Genomic DNA, 20,650 nt, shown 5'->3' on the forward strand with positions numbered 1-20,650 from the left:
GATTGAGTCTGCACCTATGTGGATAATTTATATTGGCCAAATAAAGGATGTCTCTATGTATTAATGCTTATTTAACCTTTGTTCTTGAACAGGAATAGGGCCATATTTTAAAAAAAGAGCCTGGGCAAGAGAATGGCTTAAATTTCATCTTCCCATCTAACCCAGCCATATTTTTGTAGTGTGGGCATGGCTCAGGAACTCCTGGTAATAACTAGGTAATGGTAGCTAGTGACTTCCATCTTAGTGGGATAGGTAATCTGCTCTGGATTTTAGTCGGAATATTAATGAAGTTATTCAATATACTGAACCTATTCTGGGGTATAGCTGTCACTGTCTTAAGGCGATCTGTAGATGATTGGTAAAGATTGTTTAACAATGGTGGCAACAAAATCATTCTCTCCATTCATCTGTAAACCATTCTACTGAAATAAGGAAACCAGTAGAACCAGAAGTAGATATCTGTGCAGAGGGACTGTGAGTTTGGTTCTAATACTCAAAAGAAATGCATTTAGCATTATTTAATTCAAAATGCATGTTTTGTGTCCCAGGCTTTCCCTAGTGGGTACTGGTTTTCTAGTAAACAATCCAACAGCCAAGCCTGCAAGCCTAAAGTTTGCTCACTTCTGTTGTACAACAAAGAATGCGCATTATTATTAAAGAAAAATGTACATTGAAAAATACTTTTAAAATTACATGTGGGAATATAAATTGCAAATATAAATTGTATGTTTACAAAAACTTGTGTTCTCTGTAATTTTCTTTGTTTTTTTATTCTTACAAATCAAGGCTTCCTGCAAAACACAGGTGGCAACTCTAATCAGCAATATGCAAAATCATTTCACACAAGGAAGGATGACTAAACAACTCAAGAGAGTAGAATAATAAAAAGAGGCCCTGTGAAACAACAGCAGTGCATATGATATTACCATTTCCCAAAGATTTATTTTTAATCCAATCAACACTTTTCTCCGATAATGAAAATAAACAGATACAAAGAGAAAGAAAACAAAGAACGTTGAAGGATCATATCTCCTCATACATGAGTTTTAAGATCTTTGTGGGAGGTCTTTCTCTTGGTTCCACCACCTTCACAGGAATGTCCAGGGAGGACGTGAGATAGAGCAGTCTCAGGCTGCATCCACATTGCAGAAATAATCCAGTTTGACACCACTTTAACTGCCATGGTACAGTGCTATAGAATTCTGGGAACTGTAGTTATGTGAGACATTTAGCCTTCTCTATCAGAGAGCTCTTCTGTCAAAACAAATTACAATTCCCAGTATTCCATAGCATTGACCCGTGGCCATTGAACTGGTGTCAAAGTGGATTATTTCTTTAGTGTAAGTGCAGCCTCAGTGGTTACTCCCTATGGAATTCTCTTCTAAAGCTGCATCCACACTAGAGAAATAATCCAGGCTGACATAGCTTTAACTGCCATGACTCCACACTGTGGAATTCTGGGAACTGTAGTTTGGGAGACATTGAGCTTTCTCTGTCAGACAGCTCTTGTGCCTCACCATACAATTCCCAGAATTCCATAGCATGGAGCCATGGAAGTTAAAGCAGTGTCAAACTGGATTATTTAATATATATATAGTTTATTTGTAACCCGCTTTTCCAAAATTTTGATCAAAGCGGCGAACAATTATATATAAAAAACATTCCAATAAAATCAATTAAAAACAGCATTAAAAACAACACAATGATATTAACAACAAAAGGGCCAGATAGAAGGGGAAGTCGATATATACATTCCTGGGTCATCAATGAAGAGGGGTAAAGGAAAAAATGATTTTTCACGGTGGGAAGGTTTGGGAAAAGAAATACGTCTTCAGGTTCTTTTTAAAAAGAGCTAAAGATGTGGTGGAGCGGAGCTCATCTGGGAGACTATTCCAAAATCTAGGGGCCACGATAGAGAATGCCCTCTGTGAGGTCCTCACATAGCGTGTCACTGGGACCTCCAACAATTTCATCCCTGTTGACCTGTGTGTGTGGGGCAGATTATATGGGGAGAGGCGGTCCTCCAAGTATCCTGGGCCCAAGGCATTTAGGGCTTTATAGGTCATTACCAACACCTTGTATTGAGCCCGGAGGCAAAAAGGCAGCCAATGAAGATCTTTCAAGATGGGTGTTATATGGTCAGACCTGGAACAACCAGCGACCAATCTTGCTGCCATATTCTACACTAACTGTAGCTTCCGGGTTTGGTACAAGGGTTGCCCCATGTAGAGCGCATTGCAGAAATCCAATCGAGAGGTTACCAGAGCATGTACTACAGTTTCAAGGTCCTTCTGGTCCAGGTAGGGATGCAGCTGGCGTATTAGCCGAAGCTGATAACAAGCGCTCCTGATCATCGCATCCACCTGTTGGCATGTCCATCATATAAGGTGGTAAGATCCCCAATTTACCACATTGTCATTAACAACACCCATCTGAGGTTTAAAAATACTTTCAAAAATACTTTCATTTGGGTTAAATGTCACCAAATAATTAATTTTATACAGTGGTCTTTGAAATTTGAGGACAAAAGTTTAACTGACCCCTTTAACCAGATTTTTTTCCCAGTTGGAATCAGGAATGGTTATACCCAGTTCCTTGTATCAGATTAATTTTGTTCTTAGATTATTTGAACAAGTAACTGAGATTAAAAATGTATATAGCCTAGAGGTCATGCCTAACTTTAGTTTCACTTAGTAGTATGACCTGTTCAAATTGCAACAATTACTTTGTTGCCTGTGTTTGTATTAGAGACAGAGAGGTAAAATGGGTTACTGTAGAGTTTGGAACCAAGAGGGAGTGTGATTCCCTAATTGTTTTCTCAACCAACTACCAGTTTGGGAAAGAGACATCAGAAATAGACCTTCAAGTCTTTATAAACTTGTGCAAACCCACTGGGTGACCTTGGGCAAGTCACACTCTCTCAGCCTCAGAGGATGGCAATGGCAAAACTACTCTGAATAAAATTGTCAAGGAAACCCTATGATATGTTCACTTAGGGTCTCCATGAGTCAGAAAAACAACAACAACTGTTTCCAAAACGTAAATTCTTTCCATATCTACATGTTAACAAATAAAGGATGAAATGGAAACAGCATTAAAGGTTACCAAGCAGGAAATAATTTTCTCTGCCAGGTTTGCCACTTCATAACAATATTTTTAAAGAAAAGGTTGGGAACATTTTCTATTAGCTTCTTGGAAATCTGGGAGAAGAGGGAAAAAAACCTACAGCTATGAGCAATATTTGTATGGATAGGAATCACAGTACTTGGCTATGATAACTAGTTGTCCCCCCTTTGTGTGTTATCAAGATAGCATGGAAAGCTGCCACTCCTTCAACACTCCTGTGGTATTCAGACATTATTTGAACTGGAGCTATATTGCATTAAGATTACTTATAATTTAACATCAAGGAATGTGTGTGTGTGTGTGTGTGTGTGTTCCTTCAAGTCATTTCTGTCTTATGGCAACTCTAAGGCAAACCCATCATGGAGTTTTCTTAGGAAGATTTGTTCAGAGGAGGTTTGCCATTGCCTTCACCTGAGGCTGAGAGCATGTGACTTGCTGAAGATCATTCAGTGGTTTTCATGGCTGAGCAGGAATTCAAACCTCTGTGGCAAAGATTCAAATATCAACAAAATGTTGACATGATAAACAATAAAAGGACAGCCACCAAGAAACACCCCTCCTACCCTTTATAATGTTTGTTATAACAAGCCCCACTGCCTAGCACTGTTAGAATATGCCTTTATCAATCCTGTGTGACCTCAAAGAATAAGGGATGACTCAACTCAACTCAGAGTGACCTCTTTGGGTGGCTGCTCTGACTGATTTGCAACATTCATTTGATCTAAACAAAGACATCTTCCATTGTAAAGATGCATGTGGGTTTCTAAACAAGCAGTGATTAAAGCAGGAGAAAACTTATTTACTTCAGGATAATAGATTTGATTACAAGATGAAGCTGCTGAGACAACTGAATGAACACTGAAGGAAGGAAAATAATTAGGGGCCTTTGCTTCCCGTCCACTTCATTTTGTGTTGTATTTTTGATGACTGAATGAAATCATAGAATCATAGAATCATAGAGTTGGAAGAGACCACTAGGGCCATCCAGTCCAACCCCCTGCCATGCAGGAAATCCAAATCAAAGCATCCCTGACAGATGGCCATCCAGCCTCTGTTTAAAGACCTCCAAGGAAGGAGACTGTATTTGGTATCTCAAGTCTGTACACAAGGTGAAGATCTAAATTCCTTTCATGGCACAAAGACATTCAACTATTCTGAGACAGTGAAGATGGAAGTTTTGTTAAGGTACTATGGAAATCCAGGCATGTGTTGGATTGTTTGAGAACACAGGATTAACTCAGAATAACAACTGTGGATGAACAACATTTAAAGCAATCAAATATATCATATCCTTGAATGAGATCTTTTTACGTTCTGCCAAACTATTGTGCAAATACAGGTATATTTTTGATTGATTCAGAATAAAAGATTGATTCAGAGTAACAACTGTGGATCAACTGTGGTTCAAGAACTTTTAAAGCTATCATGGGTAATGTATTTTTGAATGAGATCTTTCTAGATCCTGCTAAAGTACTGTGGAAATGTAGGTATGAGTTTGAAAATACAAGACTGATTTAGAATAACAACTGCAGATCAACACCTTTTTAAGCAATCACATGTATCACATCCTTGAATGAGAAATTTCTAGGCAAGCAAGCAGTCTTTAATTTAGTTAACTGGTTCAACTAAATTCTGCTAACAGACTGCACTAATGGGGCTGCAAGGTAATGAAAAGAGCAAATCTAAACAGATTTGTATGTTGTTTCTTAGAAGATTAATCTTCTTGGGTACTGGTAATCCATTTGTTTGTTTGTTTTTTGCTGACTTTACAACACTTCTTTTAAGCTCTCATTAGCTACATATTGATGGCTAAGACTTTTTCTTTTATTGTGATTATTTCCAAGTGGCCTGTAGAAAAATTGTACATTTTTACCTCCAAAGAAAATGACAGCACAACATCTGACTTTGAAAGCTGGTTTTCATTTTCTTCTCCCATATCAATAATTGAGGTGTTGTGGCTGCGTTTTAGCTTTTGCAACTTGAACTCCCCACCTTTGGAGACTGGCATGCTTTCCAGGTTTGCCATTAGCAAATTGACAGATGACTTCAGTTCCTCAATGTACATGTTTTCCATTTCTTTGGATACAAATTTAGGAAATTTGCGCTCCTGAGATTGAAAGACAAAAATAAAATTAAAATATAAATAATCACATCAAACCAACAAATATTTATAATATAATATAATATGTAGTTTTCTGTAAAATATATAGCTTATCAGCACTCTGATGTTATGTATAGACTAGGCCACAGAAAGGTGGCCTGCCATATTTCTCTTGGAAGGACACTCCAAAGGGTTAGGTGCCATTGCAAAACAACAACAACACATCCAACACCAACATCCCCTGACAGATCTGGCTTCAACAACCAGGAGCTATCTTCAGGTACTGACTTGAAAAGATGGAGTAGCAAAGAAGAAGAGATTAGGTTATGAATGAGGTGCACTATTCAAAAATGTGCCTGTGACAACCTTTCTCAAAGCTACTGGAAGCCGTAATAGTGACTCCATACATGTGGGAATTCTAGTTAAATCAAGCTCAGCTTTTGCAAGGATGAATTCTGTGTTCATGTATCGGTATGCATATAGGGACGCTGAATGCACAAATGGCAGGGATGAGGCTACCTGCAATATTTACTATTCTGAATTCTTTGAACACACTCTGTTATTCCTTTGGTACATATGCATAGTCTCCTCTAGCAAATTCCAAATGGGGCAACAGGGGAAGATGTAGCTGCCAGGTGTGTCAGTGAGAAGAGCAGAGGCAGAATGTGCAGCACCACATTCTCCTTACACATTCTTTCAATATGAGCGGCATTCACAAACTTCTTTTGAAACAATCTAATCCTGATGGTGTCCTCCTAGCTTGGATGTCATTTTCTCCCTACTTAGATACAGATCATGCCAGCAAACTCCAACAGATTCCAATTATATTTAATTTACTGAACCTTATGATACTTATCCCAGCAGGGCTAATCTAACTATTGAAGAGACATTTCATGTTGAAAGATTTAAGAATAAACAGGCTCAAAACCTAATGTTATATTTGGTTTAACTGAAACATTGGCGAAAGGCTCCTTGTAGTTGTGGGTGATTTGTACACTATTACAAATGTTGTTGTGTGCCTTCAACTGGTTTCTGACTTATGGTGACCCTAAGGTGACCTTATAGGGTTTTCTAGGCAATAATTGTCCAGATGGGTTTACCTTTGCCTCTCTCTGAGGCTGAGAAAGTGTGACTTGTCCAAGGTCACCCAGTAGATATCCATGGCTTAGCAGGGATTAGAACCCTGGTCTCCCAGGTCAAAGCTCTATATTCAAGCCACTACACCATCATAAATGCCATGCAATTATTTTTATATTGCTAGATTATGGGCCTGGGTATCTGGGTCTAGCTAAGAGATGGTAAGATAAAAATGTAGTGTGAGCTGAGCCTATGTCTTTTTAAGCCTGTTAGGGCATTCCTCTGATGAACGTACACTGATGTAGTCAGTGCCAGTAGAGGCAAAAGTGGAAGACAGAGTGGTATAGTGGTTTGAATGTTAAGATTCTGGGAACAAAAGTCTGAATTCCAGCTCAACCATGTAAACCCACTGATCTTGGGCAAGTCACACTCTCTCAGCCTCAGATGAGGAAATGACAAACCCCCTTGAGGAAACCTGGCAAGAAAACCCTATTATATGTTTGTATTAGGGATGCCATAAGTCAGAAATGACTTAAAGGCACACATGTCGCGGCAAGGAGACGCAGAGACAGGAATGGGGTGCACAAGCTTCCTCACAAGCTTGCCTCCCAGCCAGGTTTCTGGCTGGGCCTTTTATTGTGATTTTGCTTACTTCCGTCCATTGTCTTCCTTACAATCATTGATGATAGCCTTGCTCCTAGGTCATCTGACTGGCATGACAGGTGCGTGATCAGTGCATGCTTGGTGCGTGCTCTTGAGGCAAGGAAGCAGGATATGGAGACCAGCTAAGCCAGCCGAATCAACATGGGCTTATCTATCTAATTATGGATAAAGCATTGTCATCTCGAGAGAAGGTCGAAGTCCTATGGTTTGCCAGTAGAACTGCCACGTTTCAATCTTGATGAGCATTGCTATCCTGAGAGAAGGTCGCGACCCCACGGTTTTACCCATGAGGTTGCCACACACACATCAACAACAAAAGCAGTAGCTGTGAAGAAAGTGAGGGACTAGAGAAACAGGTTGCTGGGATCTGGAAGATTGTACTTGCCTCTCCCCATCTGTGCAACCCTGGAAAATATATCCTCCAACATTTCACACATGAAAATGAGGACACATGTGGTCAAACAACATCAGCATGTGGTCAAGATAACAAAAGGGATTACTGAGGAAGAACACACAAGCTAGGAGAGGCTGCAGCAGTTCACTTTTGCCTGAGCCTACTGAGAAAGATAAGATTCCACCTCACTCCTCTCTGCCCACTGGGTTGAGTACAAATGACTTTTGCACTTTATAGCAACAGAAGTAATCTGTGGAAAGGGGGGGGGGGGGGGGGAGAAGAGCAGAGAGAAACTGGGACATTCCAAAAACAGCTCAAAAAAGTGGGGTGACCACAGATTAACTGGTATGGTCCCTGACAAATAGGATAGTTGGAGGGTATAGATAAAGTGCAACCACTAGCATAGTGCACTGAGAAGATCTTGGTCACAAGCAGCAGAAAATAACTCTTCCAATAGGTCTCTTTAATGGGGGATTCATTCTCTATTTTTGATACCTAATTTTCTGAGGGCCTATGCATCCCCCATCTCTTTCAACCTGACATACTTTACAGATGGTTCTCCTGTTGCAGGCCTAACAAAGTACTGGCTCCACTCTGCTTAAGAGTTTAATTGAGGATTTGGATCTGACTCTTGAAAATATCCCTAGTGTTTTTAACACTCTGAGTTGATAATCTTATTATGCTTTTCACAGGCTAATGGTGGATCTAATAGATGAAATAAGGAGAAGGAAGAGGAAGAGGCTGTCACCTTGACTTCTCAATGAGACCTATTTGAGAAATGCTTGTCCTTTCTAGAAGTCAATTTCATTAGCCATGGATGTTATTATACTGTGGCTACACATTTTAACTATAATATGATCATTTGTGTGTAGGTGAGTCTCTTTCAGTGTGATTTTATTACATAGTTCAAACAGGCTGGCTCTGTGCAAAAGAATAAATGAACAAAAATTTGACACCAGAAATGCCATTACAGTCAGCCCTCTGTATCTATGGATGTTTTTATCCATGGATTCAACAATCCATGGCTTGAAAATATTCAAAAAATATATAAATTCCCAAAAGCAAACCTGAATTGTGCCATTTTATATATGGGACATCATTTTACTATCCATTGTATTTAATGGAACTTGGACATCCATGGATTTTGGTATCCACAGGGGGTCCTGTAATCAAGCCATTGCAGGTACCAAGGGCCCACTGTATTCAAAAAGGGTTGGAACAGCACTTCACCTTCCCAGGACACTGTCTATGACTTTAAATGGTTACTGGTGAGCAAGTAGTGTGTTTTCACATCTTTTTGTTCCCTCCGGAGGCAACAGCGCACATTTGCCGAGGCCTCCATCAGGGGCAAAAAGGTGCGGCATCCTGCCACCTGTATGTACAGCCCTGTAGTTGCTCTTTTAGGCTCAGGAACATACAGATGTGGTCCAAGATCTCCTAGTTGGGGGCATGAGCATCTAAATATTGGCAGAAAGAAAAACAGTTCCAGGTATGGGAACATGGTCCTTATGCCAGCAGCTCTAGGAAGTCTTTTGTGAATACACTGCTAAAAGGAGGGAAATCATGCTTCACATAAATCGTATAGAACAAATCCTGGTGTTTGATAAATTCTGTTGAAGATTAACACAGATACATTAAGAAGGAAAAGGGTTTCTTCAGAGTCTTCAGTCCTTGGACTCAGCTGTTCAACTGTCCTTCCCCCCAAAAGGAACCCCGAAAGGAACTTGTCTGTAATCCATGGGCAGCCAAATGTACCTGATGTTGCCCTGGTACAGTTTGACCAAAAATCTTATAAAGACTTACATTTGTTCTTGCCTGTTGCTACTTTATCAGCCCACGAATTTAAGAACTGGCCAGTGTATTAATATATATTGAAATCAATCACTAAAGTAATTTTACTCAACTTTCATTCTGTATAGCTTTGCCATTTTATGTCCTATCTAGTTTTTAGGCCAGATATTATGTACTTATTGCCAGTGAATTTTTATTTTAATGAAGAGACAATGGACAACTGAAATATAAAGTTAGAGGAAGGCTATAGAAGAAATTTCTCATTAAGTGGTTCCTTAATGAATGAGATTTTTTTTTGGAACCTTTCCAATGACTAATATAATTTAATGACTTCTTATTCAAGAAATATAACCTAATGAATAATTATATTCATCTGTTAGCTACAAGTTTCTGATCAGCTCACTGGCTGCGTGTCTTTTTTAATAGGCTTACCGATTAGTCTGTAAGGAACTTTCATAATGATTATTCAACCAAGTAAAGCAAGCCTGGCTATAGAAACTCTTATTACTAGTAACTAACATAACGTGAGAACCTGTATATCATGCATTTTTCTTCACAACACTATCACTGGAACTTACTGTGGGAAACATAAAATTATAAGACCCTGGGGACCTTTGCAAGACTTTAGGTTTCCCTGCCAATGATCCGTATAGAACAGGTGGATATCATACAGTCCTGTATATGTTGTTTTGGGGACTGTAAATCCCAGTAATTCCCCCTCATTCTACTAATTGGGATGGGAGTGGAGATTAGAGACAGAGGCTGCATTCAGATGTCACACTAAGCCAGCAAACTGCAGGGACTCTAGCATGTATCAATAACATGTACATTTCTATACCACTTATCGGTGAACTCAGCACTTTCTAAGCAGTTTACAATCTGTAAGCTAATTGCCCCCAATAGGCTGGGTACTCATTTTACCAACCTACAAAGGGATGGAAAGCTGAGTCAACCTTGGAGCCCCTGGGATTGAACTCCCAGCCTTGTGGCTGCAGTACCTGCATTTAATCACTGTGCCACCAGAGCTCTCTAGTTTACTGAGGAAAAGGTATCTGCTGGTGTGTGATACCCAACTGCTCTTTTACTATAGTATCCCAGTCTAGCAGCAGATGCTAAACTGGCCTATTCCCCTCCCAACAAGTCAGAGAAGAAATCCAGAGTATGTTGCACAGTTTCTTTCTCTAGTTACTGGGAAAGGAACAAAGCAGAGTGCTAGCTGCTGTCAGATTCAGATGTCACAGTAAACAAAGTAGAGACCAATTGCCTTTAGTGTGTCTAGCCACTCAATGTGACTGAGTAACCTGCACCAATATTATGCTATCTGTGGGATCTGCTGCACCATCAGCAGATCCCCCAAAGGCCAGGGTTCTGTGGTTCTCTGGCTTCGTGTGTCATTCAAATGCAGCCAGAATGTTACCTTCAACTTGATAATGTACATAACATGTTTTCAAAATATGCAGTAGGAAAAGCTGATTTCAACCAGACTTCTGGATGTATGGTTTCTTTATCATGAATTCAACCATCCATGGCTTGAAAATATTTTTTTAAATATATAATAAAAAAATGAAACCTTAATTTTGCTGTTTTATATAAGGGACACCATTTTAGTCTGCCATAGTACTTAATGAGACTAGAGCATCCAGGGGTCCTGGAACCAAACCTCGGTGGATACCAAGGGGCCATTGTATCATTTAATTCAAAAATGTGATAAACACCTGTTATGCTCTAATGAAAATGAAATCTGTAGTGGAGTAGTGAGATTTGCATGTGTGCTACAATACTAAAGCAGGCACAGTATTATCTCTGAAACAGTCTCTTTTCTGAGCAGAGTGATTGCTGTTATCCCACATATTAGCTCAGTGCAATACTGTAAACTGCCTTATATTATATGCTGTCAGTAGGAGAAAAGGGGGCTGTCAATCAATCAATTAATTAATTAATTAAATTGGCTGAGAAGATCAAATACCACAAAATGTGAAGTAAACAAGTATCTTCAGATTGAAGAAGTGACAATTAAGACAATTAAGACTTCAGCCTTAAGGAGTCACAATTCCCAATTTCCCTTTGTTTAAAAAAAGTTCATAAAAAGACTTCTGGGTGAAAACAATAAATAAATAAATAAATAAATAAGAATGTGAATGTAAATTCTGTGCCGCCAAAGTGTCTCGAAGCTGTCCACATCTGGGCAGCTGGCTGGCTTCTATTATTTATTTATTTATTTAGGTATTTATACCCCACCCTTCAGCCCTAATGGCTCTCAGGGCAGCTTACAATTATCATTTTTAATCAGACAGTTCCCTGCCCTTACAATCTAAAAGACACAAAACAAAAGGAGAAGGGAATAGTGGAGGGAAAGGAGATGATGCCCAGTGGTTCTTCTCTCCCTCTGAGGCCTGGACCAAGGCAGATGGATTGGAGGGAGGGCTCTTCCTTCTTCCAGGCTAGCCCTGATGGAGCTGGACCTGCCTGGTGAACTCCCTCTCAGGCTGGCGGATGGCAGATATGGAGGGCGGAGTCTCCTTCCTTCAAGCTAGTCCTGATGGAGCTGGACCTGCCTGGTAAATTCCCTCTCAGGCTGGTTTCCAGACATCTTTGGACTTTGCGTTGTATAAACGCCAAACTCCCAAGATGTCTGGAAGCGGGATTTAAAGGGTCATCTGTTTCAGCTACACAACCTTTAGTTGTGTTAGTGTGGAATATCAGTATGCAAAGGGATCTTGTAGCACCTTCAAGACTAAACAACTTCTTTCTCTCAGCGGGTCTCAAAGGTGCTACAAAATCCCTTTGCATACTGATATTTATTCTAGGCACACATTTCAAACCTAAGAAACTATTCTTAATAGATTCATTAATTCAGCTGCAGAATATGGCACACTACCTAGTTAAAGTGTGCAAAGGGATCAGTTAGTCTCAAAGGTGCTACAAGATCCCTTTGCATACTGATACTGCATACTAATGTGGCTATGTCTCTGAATTCTATCTAGTTAAAACACGTAGGGTTTTTTGCCCAAGACCAAGACTAACCTGTACACTTAGGAGAGTTCGAATAATAGCTACTCATATCCAAAACACAACTTATAGGCATTGCTCCAGACTGATTATCTCAAATAATCCCTTAGCCAAGAAATAGAATTAATGAGATTGTATTAAATCTTCTTCCAACATACAATTCTCTTCTTTCTTTGTCTTTCAACAGTGCCTTCCATATTGTATATCTTCCCCTTGGTTTCTTGTTTGGAAAGATACTCAATGGTTGCCTTTGGTTACTCAGTTGGTTAAGCTCACATTTGCTACATGTGCTTTGAGGACTTTAGATTTCCACTAAGGCAGAAACACCAGTTCCTGACATATGACAATCTAGGAAACTTGGGTGAACTCTTGTTTTACAGAGGATAGCTTCATTAAAAAAAAAAGTAGTTCTAGTAAGCAGTCTTTCCTGAGCAGTGACACTCATATATGGTATGATTTTTTGGAAGCTGTGATGACTCTGCATCCAGTGCAGAACCTTCAAACAACAGTAGCTCCAAAGAGGAGATAGATACACTTTAGTACTCTCTGAATAGGTTCATTCCATCTGAATTCCATCACCTTAATCCTATGGAAATACCCCTGCCATTGGGCTCCAATGATTAGATCTCATACTCTTTGAAGAAATTGAAACCTGAGAAACTTTCTCCAAGGCAGTCTCTGCTACTCCAAAGCTTGCTGTCTAGAACAGCTGCACAAAATCTCATTGGCTCTTTAACTGACCCCAAGCAGCAGCAATTCTTGTCTCTTTAAGGCAAACTAAACTACTCTGGCAGTTACATCTTGTCAATATCAAGAAATTGTCAATGCAGACAACTGGCTCTGTTGAAAGATTGCTAACTATGATCTTGAACAATAGCAACTGTATGCTAAATTAGTGCCTCTGTCCCTTTCTTGGTCTCATCCCATACCCAGTCAGATGTAACATCCTGGAATGACCATTCACATCTTCCTTGGAGCAGCCCTGCCTTTTCTTGGTGTCTCTTGGTGGCAGACATTGCAATTGATTTTGATAGCATTGGTCACTTGCATCACAATATATTCAAGTGTTTTACTGCACTGGGATGGGAGCAGATCCCCTGAATAAAGAGAACCTGACCTTTTTTTAAAATGAACTAATAATTTCCCCCCAAAGGGGTGGATTCCCCATGCCCCATATTTTAGAATCATACAAAATGAGGCATTAGGTAACATTGACCTGGAGAGTTTCTGTACTGGGTTGTTGACAAAGCTCTCAATTCAGGTGAGAACTTGCACTTAAAATTCTTTCAGTGCCAGTTTCAGAAGATACAAATGTCATCATCCCCTGTATCAAAGGAAGTGAAGTACCCTTTTTTCCTTACCATTTATTCATATGCTAAACAGCAAGATTAAACAAAACTAAACTTGATAGCATTATTTCAACTGCTTTTTGTTTGTGCATGGTTTCTTAATTAAAATAGTCCAAACAGGTTAGAAATAAGCCCAAATATAGGGTCTTACTCTGCTACTAATTTCTAGAAGTATCTACTTCATTGTTCTTTGATCTTATCTTTCAGTAGGGATTTCTTTTGGGGGCATTTCTCCCTTGCCTTGACAATATCTTTTGGAAATTGGAATGCAAAGCATAAGGGCAAAGGCGAAGAGGGAATAGTGTTCTTCCAAAAACTGGTGCTAAATAATGAACAACAACAACAATTAGAGACTCACTTGGGTATTTCATGACTGTTTCACTAAGAAATCTTACAGTGAAATATGCCATGTTCTCAAGATTCTGCAAAGAAGCCAAGCAAATGCTAGTACACAAACATTGAACTTGGCACTTATCCTTCAGGGATCTGTGGAAGATTCCAGAGGGACTCCTTGTATACCTGTGCTTCTTTTGATACAAGGGAGGATGAACCAGAGTAGGTTGGGGCTATTAATATATTCAGCTTCATAGGCTGACAACAGCATATTTGGTCTTATCAGGAGTATGCTACATCCTATTTGTTCTTCCAGACAGGAAGGCTTGGACACAGATTTTTTTTTCATCCCAGATGTATAACAAGAATGATGGGAAAAAGCACATGATGAGCTTCCCCTTTTGTGTCTCAGGGCATTTTTTTGAGAGCCACAGCTGCCCAGGTATTCCCAGTGACCCACCTCATAAGCACAAAGCATGCCCCTTTTCCCTCACACAGTTTATACCTTCATCATATCACAAGGTCCATTTTTACTCTGCAAGAAGCCTTCCTTCCCTTGCATTGGATACTATAATTAGACCCTTAAGCTTCTGTGTGCTAATTCTTTATGTCATCTTCTCATGGGCCTAGGTTTTCATAAGACAGAGAACTATTTCGAACTTGCTAATGCACGTAATGTGGCTATGTGAGCAGAACAAAAGATTGCATTTCCATTTCTGGCTTTGAAGTTGACATGATATTGCCACTGAAGCCTACTTTCCACACAAATATGGATAATTCCCCCACTGGGAAAAATGGGAAGATGCTTCCACAGTCACTATTCAGTCCTCCTGCTGAACATCAGCTGGCACCCACATTCTCCCCATTCTCATTGCCATGTAGGAAGGAGAAGTGGGAGACTCCTTTCCTGCAGCTAGCAATGGCTGAAGGGGCTGAAAGCAGAAAGACTGAGCCTGTTTCGCAGAGCACTGGCTGTTCTCCTCTCCAGAAAGGAGATCTTTTTGTACTGGACAGTGAGTGGGTGAACCCAGAGGCAACAATTTGGCTTAGATGGTTAGGCCAGCCAAAAAGTGCAGACCCTTTCTAAAAATACAGATATAGAAAGATAAGAGATACCACCTGCCCTAAGGTCACCCAAAACAATCACAACATTGCATGATAACTTTTATTAGTTATATAAAGGGCCAAGAGGAGCCAGTGAAATGTTGTGGTCTAAGTCTTGGACTAGGATCCTTGGACATCAAGGTTTGAATCCACACTGGGCCATGTAAATCCATTGGCTAACCTTGGATAATTCACACTCTCTCAGCCCCAGATGATGGCACAGGCAAACTCCCTCTGAACCAATCTTGCCAAGAAAACCCTGTGATAGGTTCACTATAGGGTAGCTATAATTTGGCAATTACTTGAAGGGACACAACAACAACAACAATAAAGGAACCAACACCATTCAGGAACCTAGTCTGGGCGTAGTTGAATGTTGCTGTTGTTTCAGTCCCTTTTTCAAAAAAGAGACTGAAAGCATCTTACAATGTTAAAATATACAAACATTTAAAATAAAAAATTTAAAATGTGTGTCTTTCCAAACTGGATTGTCCCTTTCCATGTCTGCTATTTATTTACAGTGGAAGTAAAAGATCAGTTGCATAGCAATGCAAGTGTTTCTTTCAATACAAATAAAAAGGCACATGTAAATAAAACCTATTTACATAATTTTTAGTGATGTGAGGGATGTTTTACCTAATCTATCGCCAACTGTATCTTGATTTGTCATGGGATACACATTGGTTCAAGGTGCCCACACACAAACTGACACAGCTATCTTTACAAATGTATCGAATGCAGGAAAGATTAAATCACAATAGCACTAGCAGGGCTTTTTGTTTTGTCTTGGTTTTTTACCTTGGCAATCTGATCTGCCATTTGAAGACGTCCATCTAATTCCCGCCTGATTTGTGCTGCTTGTTCATCTGGATTATCCAGCTGCATTAAATATATAAAAAATAAAGACAGGATAAATAAATGATTAAAAAGCATTAAATCTCAGCATCTTCTGTAACCATATTTTTCATTATCATCACCATTTTGAATAAGGCAATCTATTGTGAAAAAAATCCTGAAAATTGTACCATATGTACAAAAGTTTTCTTCCCTATGTCTCCCCACTGGTTGGCTTTGCTCAATAATAAAATTAATTTCACTCTCTATATGCTCAGAATATTTGTTGTTATCAATTCATCTCATTCTTAGCCTAGTTAAGGTTTGGGGACTGATAATCTGCTCAAAACCAAGCTATGTAGAAGACATACTACACTTGTTATTAATATTCAAGTTTGTCTTGGAATTATACAGATCCGGAATAATACAAACGTACAGAACTTTGACATATGCAGTTGTACGTACAATAATGTTACATTTCCAAAAGATTTTGTTGTATGCAGTTTCTATTGAAAGAGGTGAATCATTTTGCTTGCTAACTGCCACATTCTACAACATTGTTCACTTCATTCATAAAAGGATGCACTGTCCAGTCAGTTATCTGTAGAAAAGGGAGGCTGAAGTAATTATTGTGACTTTTTTCCTTTATAATCTTTCGTACTTCTGCTTCAAAATATGAACAAAAGGCAGTTTTGCAGGCAAAGGTCACAAACGGCTTTTTTCCAGCAAGAATAAATTTATACTGCCACTTCCATTCATTTTATTGGAATCAGTGTATGCTTTGGTTTTGGACTGAAAATAATGTTCACAGGGAATCCTTACTCTATACTCGCTAGGAGTGCTCAGCTTCTCATTCTGCATTACATAGATAGTTTAGCACTATGCCTATGAAGGTCCAGATTAACTTTGTGTTCATGTGGGCTTGTGATTAAATCAATGTACTTATGTATGCCAAACAGACTTTCACCAGTCAGATTTGTGAAGACCTAAAGGCTGACCTTAAGGCTTTTTTTAAAACCCCATTGTTCTTCTCTGTCATGTTCTTTGAGCAAGGCTATAAAAATTAGTTTCTGCTGGTGGTTATTTTATTGTTGGATGGCATATTGAGATATATTTTAACTTTTAACTGTGAGCTCATTTTGTGCACTTTCCAGCCCTGAGTAGCTTCAACAGATGTCATGAATACATATCTATATACATGCAAACATTTATGTTGTCTTACTTTATCAAAAAACTTTTAAAATAACTGCAGGTCAAGTGAGTTGCTGTCCACAAAAGCTGCAGTGAATTAGGTTGCAGTCCACAGAGACAAATATAATTTGTTAGTTTTTTAGGTGCTACAAGACACTGTTGTTTTTGCTGCAATAGATTAACATACCTACTCTCCCCCTAAATTTCTCAAAACAGCCACTGTCAATCATCAGTATCAAAAGAAGGCTATTATACCTTTTATAAAGAGAAACATCAGTAAAATAGATTGCTGAAAAGACATTACTACTTAAATGTATTCCCCATGGCATTTATATTAAAGGTTTTAAAGCTTTGATAATGTATACTTTATCTAAGACCTGGTAAGATGTTCATTTTTGCATCTGTTCTATTCTACCTCTGTACAGATAATGGAAGCCTATATATTACACCATATTATCTATTGACTTTTGGCAAGATAAATGTGGTATATGTGACAACAGCAGCATGCATTTCTCCCCCAGAACTAGACTATTTATTATTAAATGAAAGCAACAAAACTAAAAACAAAACTGGAAGTGGAAAAAAGAAACAAGTGCAACTCAACTGGCACTTGAATCCAGGTTTCAGTCTATGCAGATCTAAGTACAATTTGACCCCTGAAGACAGAACATAGGTCAAACCATTCACACAGACTTCTGTTGCAAGCATGACTTTCTGTCAGTTTACACTGGCCTTTTTGGATATTTTTTACCCTGGTGGAACTCTTGAAATACTTGTCAGGCCTTGGGGGACTCCTACATCAAAATTATTATCTCTATTACAAAAAGGTGTATTTATTTCCAATAATGTTCTCTCACAGATCCCCTGGTGAACCCTAGGCTACCAGAGACCCTGGCTGAGAAATCCAGGTGTACACACATGGATATTGTTGAACTTGATTACACCTGGCCCTCTGTGTCCACAGATATTTTATCCACAGATTCAGCAATCCATGACTTGAAAATATTAAAAATATATAAATTCCAAAAAGCAAACCTTGAATTTGCCATTTTATTAAAGGGATGCCATTTTACTACATCATTGTATATAATGGTGTAGACTTGAGCACCAACAGATTTTGGTATCCATGTGGGGTGCTGGAACCAAACCCCAGTGGATATCAGGTAGGGTTGCCATTCGTCAGGAACTCCAAACCGGGAAAAATGTAGGACAAAATTTTCAAATGTAGGACACATTTTTAATGTGTCCTACATTTGAATAGGAGCCTCGCTGAGGGGAGGCTTTCCCTCCCGGCCTGGGCCCCGGCCTAGCCGCGACGGTGGTGGGGGCAGAGTCCAAGCGGGGAGGGAATCCTCCCCTCAGGGAGGCTTTCCCTCGCAGCCTGGGCCCCGGCCTCGCCACGACGGCAGCGGGGGCGGAGCCCAAGCGGGGAGGGAATCCTCCCCTCAGCCCAGGGGCGGGGGCAAACCGGGGCGGGACCGTGCAGACCCACCCCAAACCGGGAAAGTCCCGCCCCCAGGCGGGATATGGCAAACGTAATATCAGGGGCCCACTGTATTAGTTCTGAGTTCCTTACATATGCAAAACTTTGCAACACAGTTCAATCAGTAAAGTGAATAGGAAGCTGACTTCTATACACTTCTGCATAAGAATGTAAAGATAGGAATACTCTGTGTCATGCACCATGGTGATGAGTACGTTGTCCCCATTAAGATAAATAATAAATCTCTCCAGATAAAGCTGTCATTTCTATGCTAAGTACATTAACACATTCAGCCTAAATGACAATTACAGTAACCCACTGATGTATTATATCTCATCCTTTTTTCATCTTGGAGATTATATATCTATTCTAGACATCTATCTTCTCAAAACAACCAATATCATCCACTCAATAAAGTCCTTTCCATATTAAATCATTCACAAGTCATTGTTTCTCCCTGGGACTATGAACCACAGTAAGGTTTCTTAGGATGAAAAAGAGATGAGGATTATGAGCCTCATGCATGGGACTGTTGCTCCATTGTTTGCTTGGACCTTAGCATCAGGTACACTCTGACGTGATTTAGCAAGGTCAATTTTAATACTGCACTGTATTTACATTAGGATGGCTGCTTACAAATTCACAAAAAAGGAGAAAGGAAATGCAACAGTAAAAGAAAGGACTAAAGAGCATAGGGACTTGAATAACATCTGAATGTGGTGATATATACAAATCACCACATCCAGATGTTATTCAAGTCTGTATCCACTTTTTTCCTTTCTTAAACTGTTGCATTTTTCTTCTTCTTTTTTATTTGTAAGCAGCCATCCTAGTGTAAATACAGTATACCTGATATGAATGTGATAGTGTAAATACAGTGTGCCTGCTATGAGAGCCAGTATGGTGTAGCGATCTGGGCACTGGACTATGAGTTTGGAGATCAGGGTTCAGTCCTCTGCTCAGCCATGAAAACCCACTGGATAACCTTAGGCGAGTCATATACTCTCAATCCTAGAAAAACTTGAAGGCACAGAACAACAAGATCCTTGAGACAGAGTCCCATCTACCTCTAGCCCCAACCAGGATAGGACTCTGAAATTGGTTTAGAATGTCAATGGTAAAGGAGATTATTGCATTGTACTTAAAGCGACTTATCCCTCACAGGATACAGTCACATTTAATATTAAAACTGGGCATTATGACATGCAGCCATGGCTGAGCAAGTGCAATCCATATGCAGCCCGGATCCCAGCCACACTTATCCTGCGGCTTTTCAAAAACAGCAAGCTCCCACTTTTTAAAAGCCACAGGATAAATATGGCCGGGATCTAGGCTGCATACAGGTTGTCCAGCCGCAGCTGCGTGCGATAACACCCGGTTTTAAAATTCAATGTAACTGTATCCCGTCAGGGATAAGTCACTTTAAATACAATGCAATAATCTCCTAAACCTGACAGTTTGGGAGAACAGTTTCAAAATACAGTGCATCCTTGTTATCTGCTGGCATTTGGTCCCAGGACCCCCTGTGGATAGCAAAATCTATGGATGCTCAAGTCCCATTAAATACAATGCAAAATGTATTTTATATATGTTTTATATATAAATGATAGCGAAATGGTATCCCTTATATAAAATGCCAAAAATCAAGGTTTGCTTTTTGACATTTATATCCTTCTGGAAGATTTTTGAGCAAAGTATGGTTGTATCCATGAATAAAGAATCCATGGATGTGGAGGGTCATCTGTAAAATATTTGCATTGCACTTGAAATGCTGATGAAATATGCCTGGATTTATTGAGTTAAAATACTGATAATAACAACAATCCCTAGCTAATTATTTATCAGATGTGGGTAAAAGAAAGTAAGAATATAAATGAAATAAAAAAAATAAAATGCATTTAAAAAAGATTTCATCCCACAAATTAGTTAATGCACACTAGACTCAATCTCCCCTTTACATCAGGTTTTATCTAATGTTTCACTTTCTTCTGATGCTAACTACTCATCAGCCATAGTTCTTACTCCTCCCTCAAGAAAGGTCTTGGTACCACAGTTTATAAATGGTATTGGCAATATGGAATGTGTCCAGAGAAGGGTGACCAAGGTGGTAATGCATATAGAGACCAAGCTTCATGAGCAACACTTGAGGAATTTGAGCATGCTTAGTCTACAGATGAGAAGTGGGGTGTGAGATG

At 39.4% G+C, this 20,650-nt stretch overlaps 1 protein-coding gene across 13 annotated transcripts in view; it reads right to left on the reverse strand.

The window, feature by feature from the left end:
- CADPS (calcium dependent secretion activator) overlaps positions 1–20,650 on the reverse strand; it is a 466,363-nt gene that overhangs the window by 266,899 nt on the left and 178,814 nt on the right. For all 13 annotated transcript variants that reach the window (XM_042450102.1, XM_042450101.1, XM_042450096.1 and 10 more), the window contains exons 4-5: positions 15,746–15,826; positions 5,000–5,233 (exon numbers count right to left, since the gene is read on the reverse strand). In XM_042450102.1, coding sequence (XP_042306036.1) covers positions 5,000–5,233; positions 15,746–15,826 — 315 coding nt within the window. The remainder of the gene's footprint in view (positions 1–4,999; positions 5,234–15,745; positions 15,827–20,650) is intronic.

The sequence above is a fragment of the Sceloporus undulatus genome, chromosome 2 (genome assembly GCF_019175285.1).
Source record: "Sceloporus undulatus isolate JIND9_A2432 ecotype Alabama chromosome 2, SceUnd_v1.1, whole genome shotgun sequence".
NCBI classification, from domain to species: domain Eukaryota; kingdom Metazoa; phylum Chordata; class Lepidosauria; order Squamata; family Phrynosomatidae; genus Sceloporus; species Sceloporus undulatus.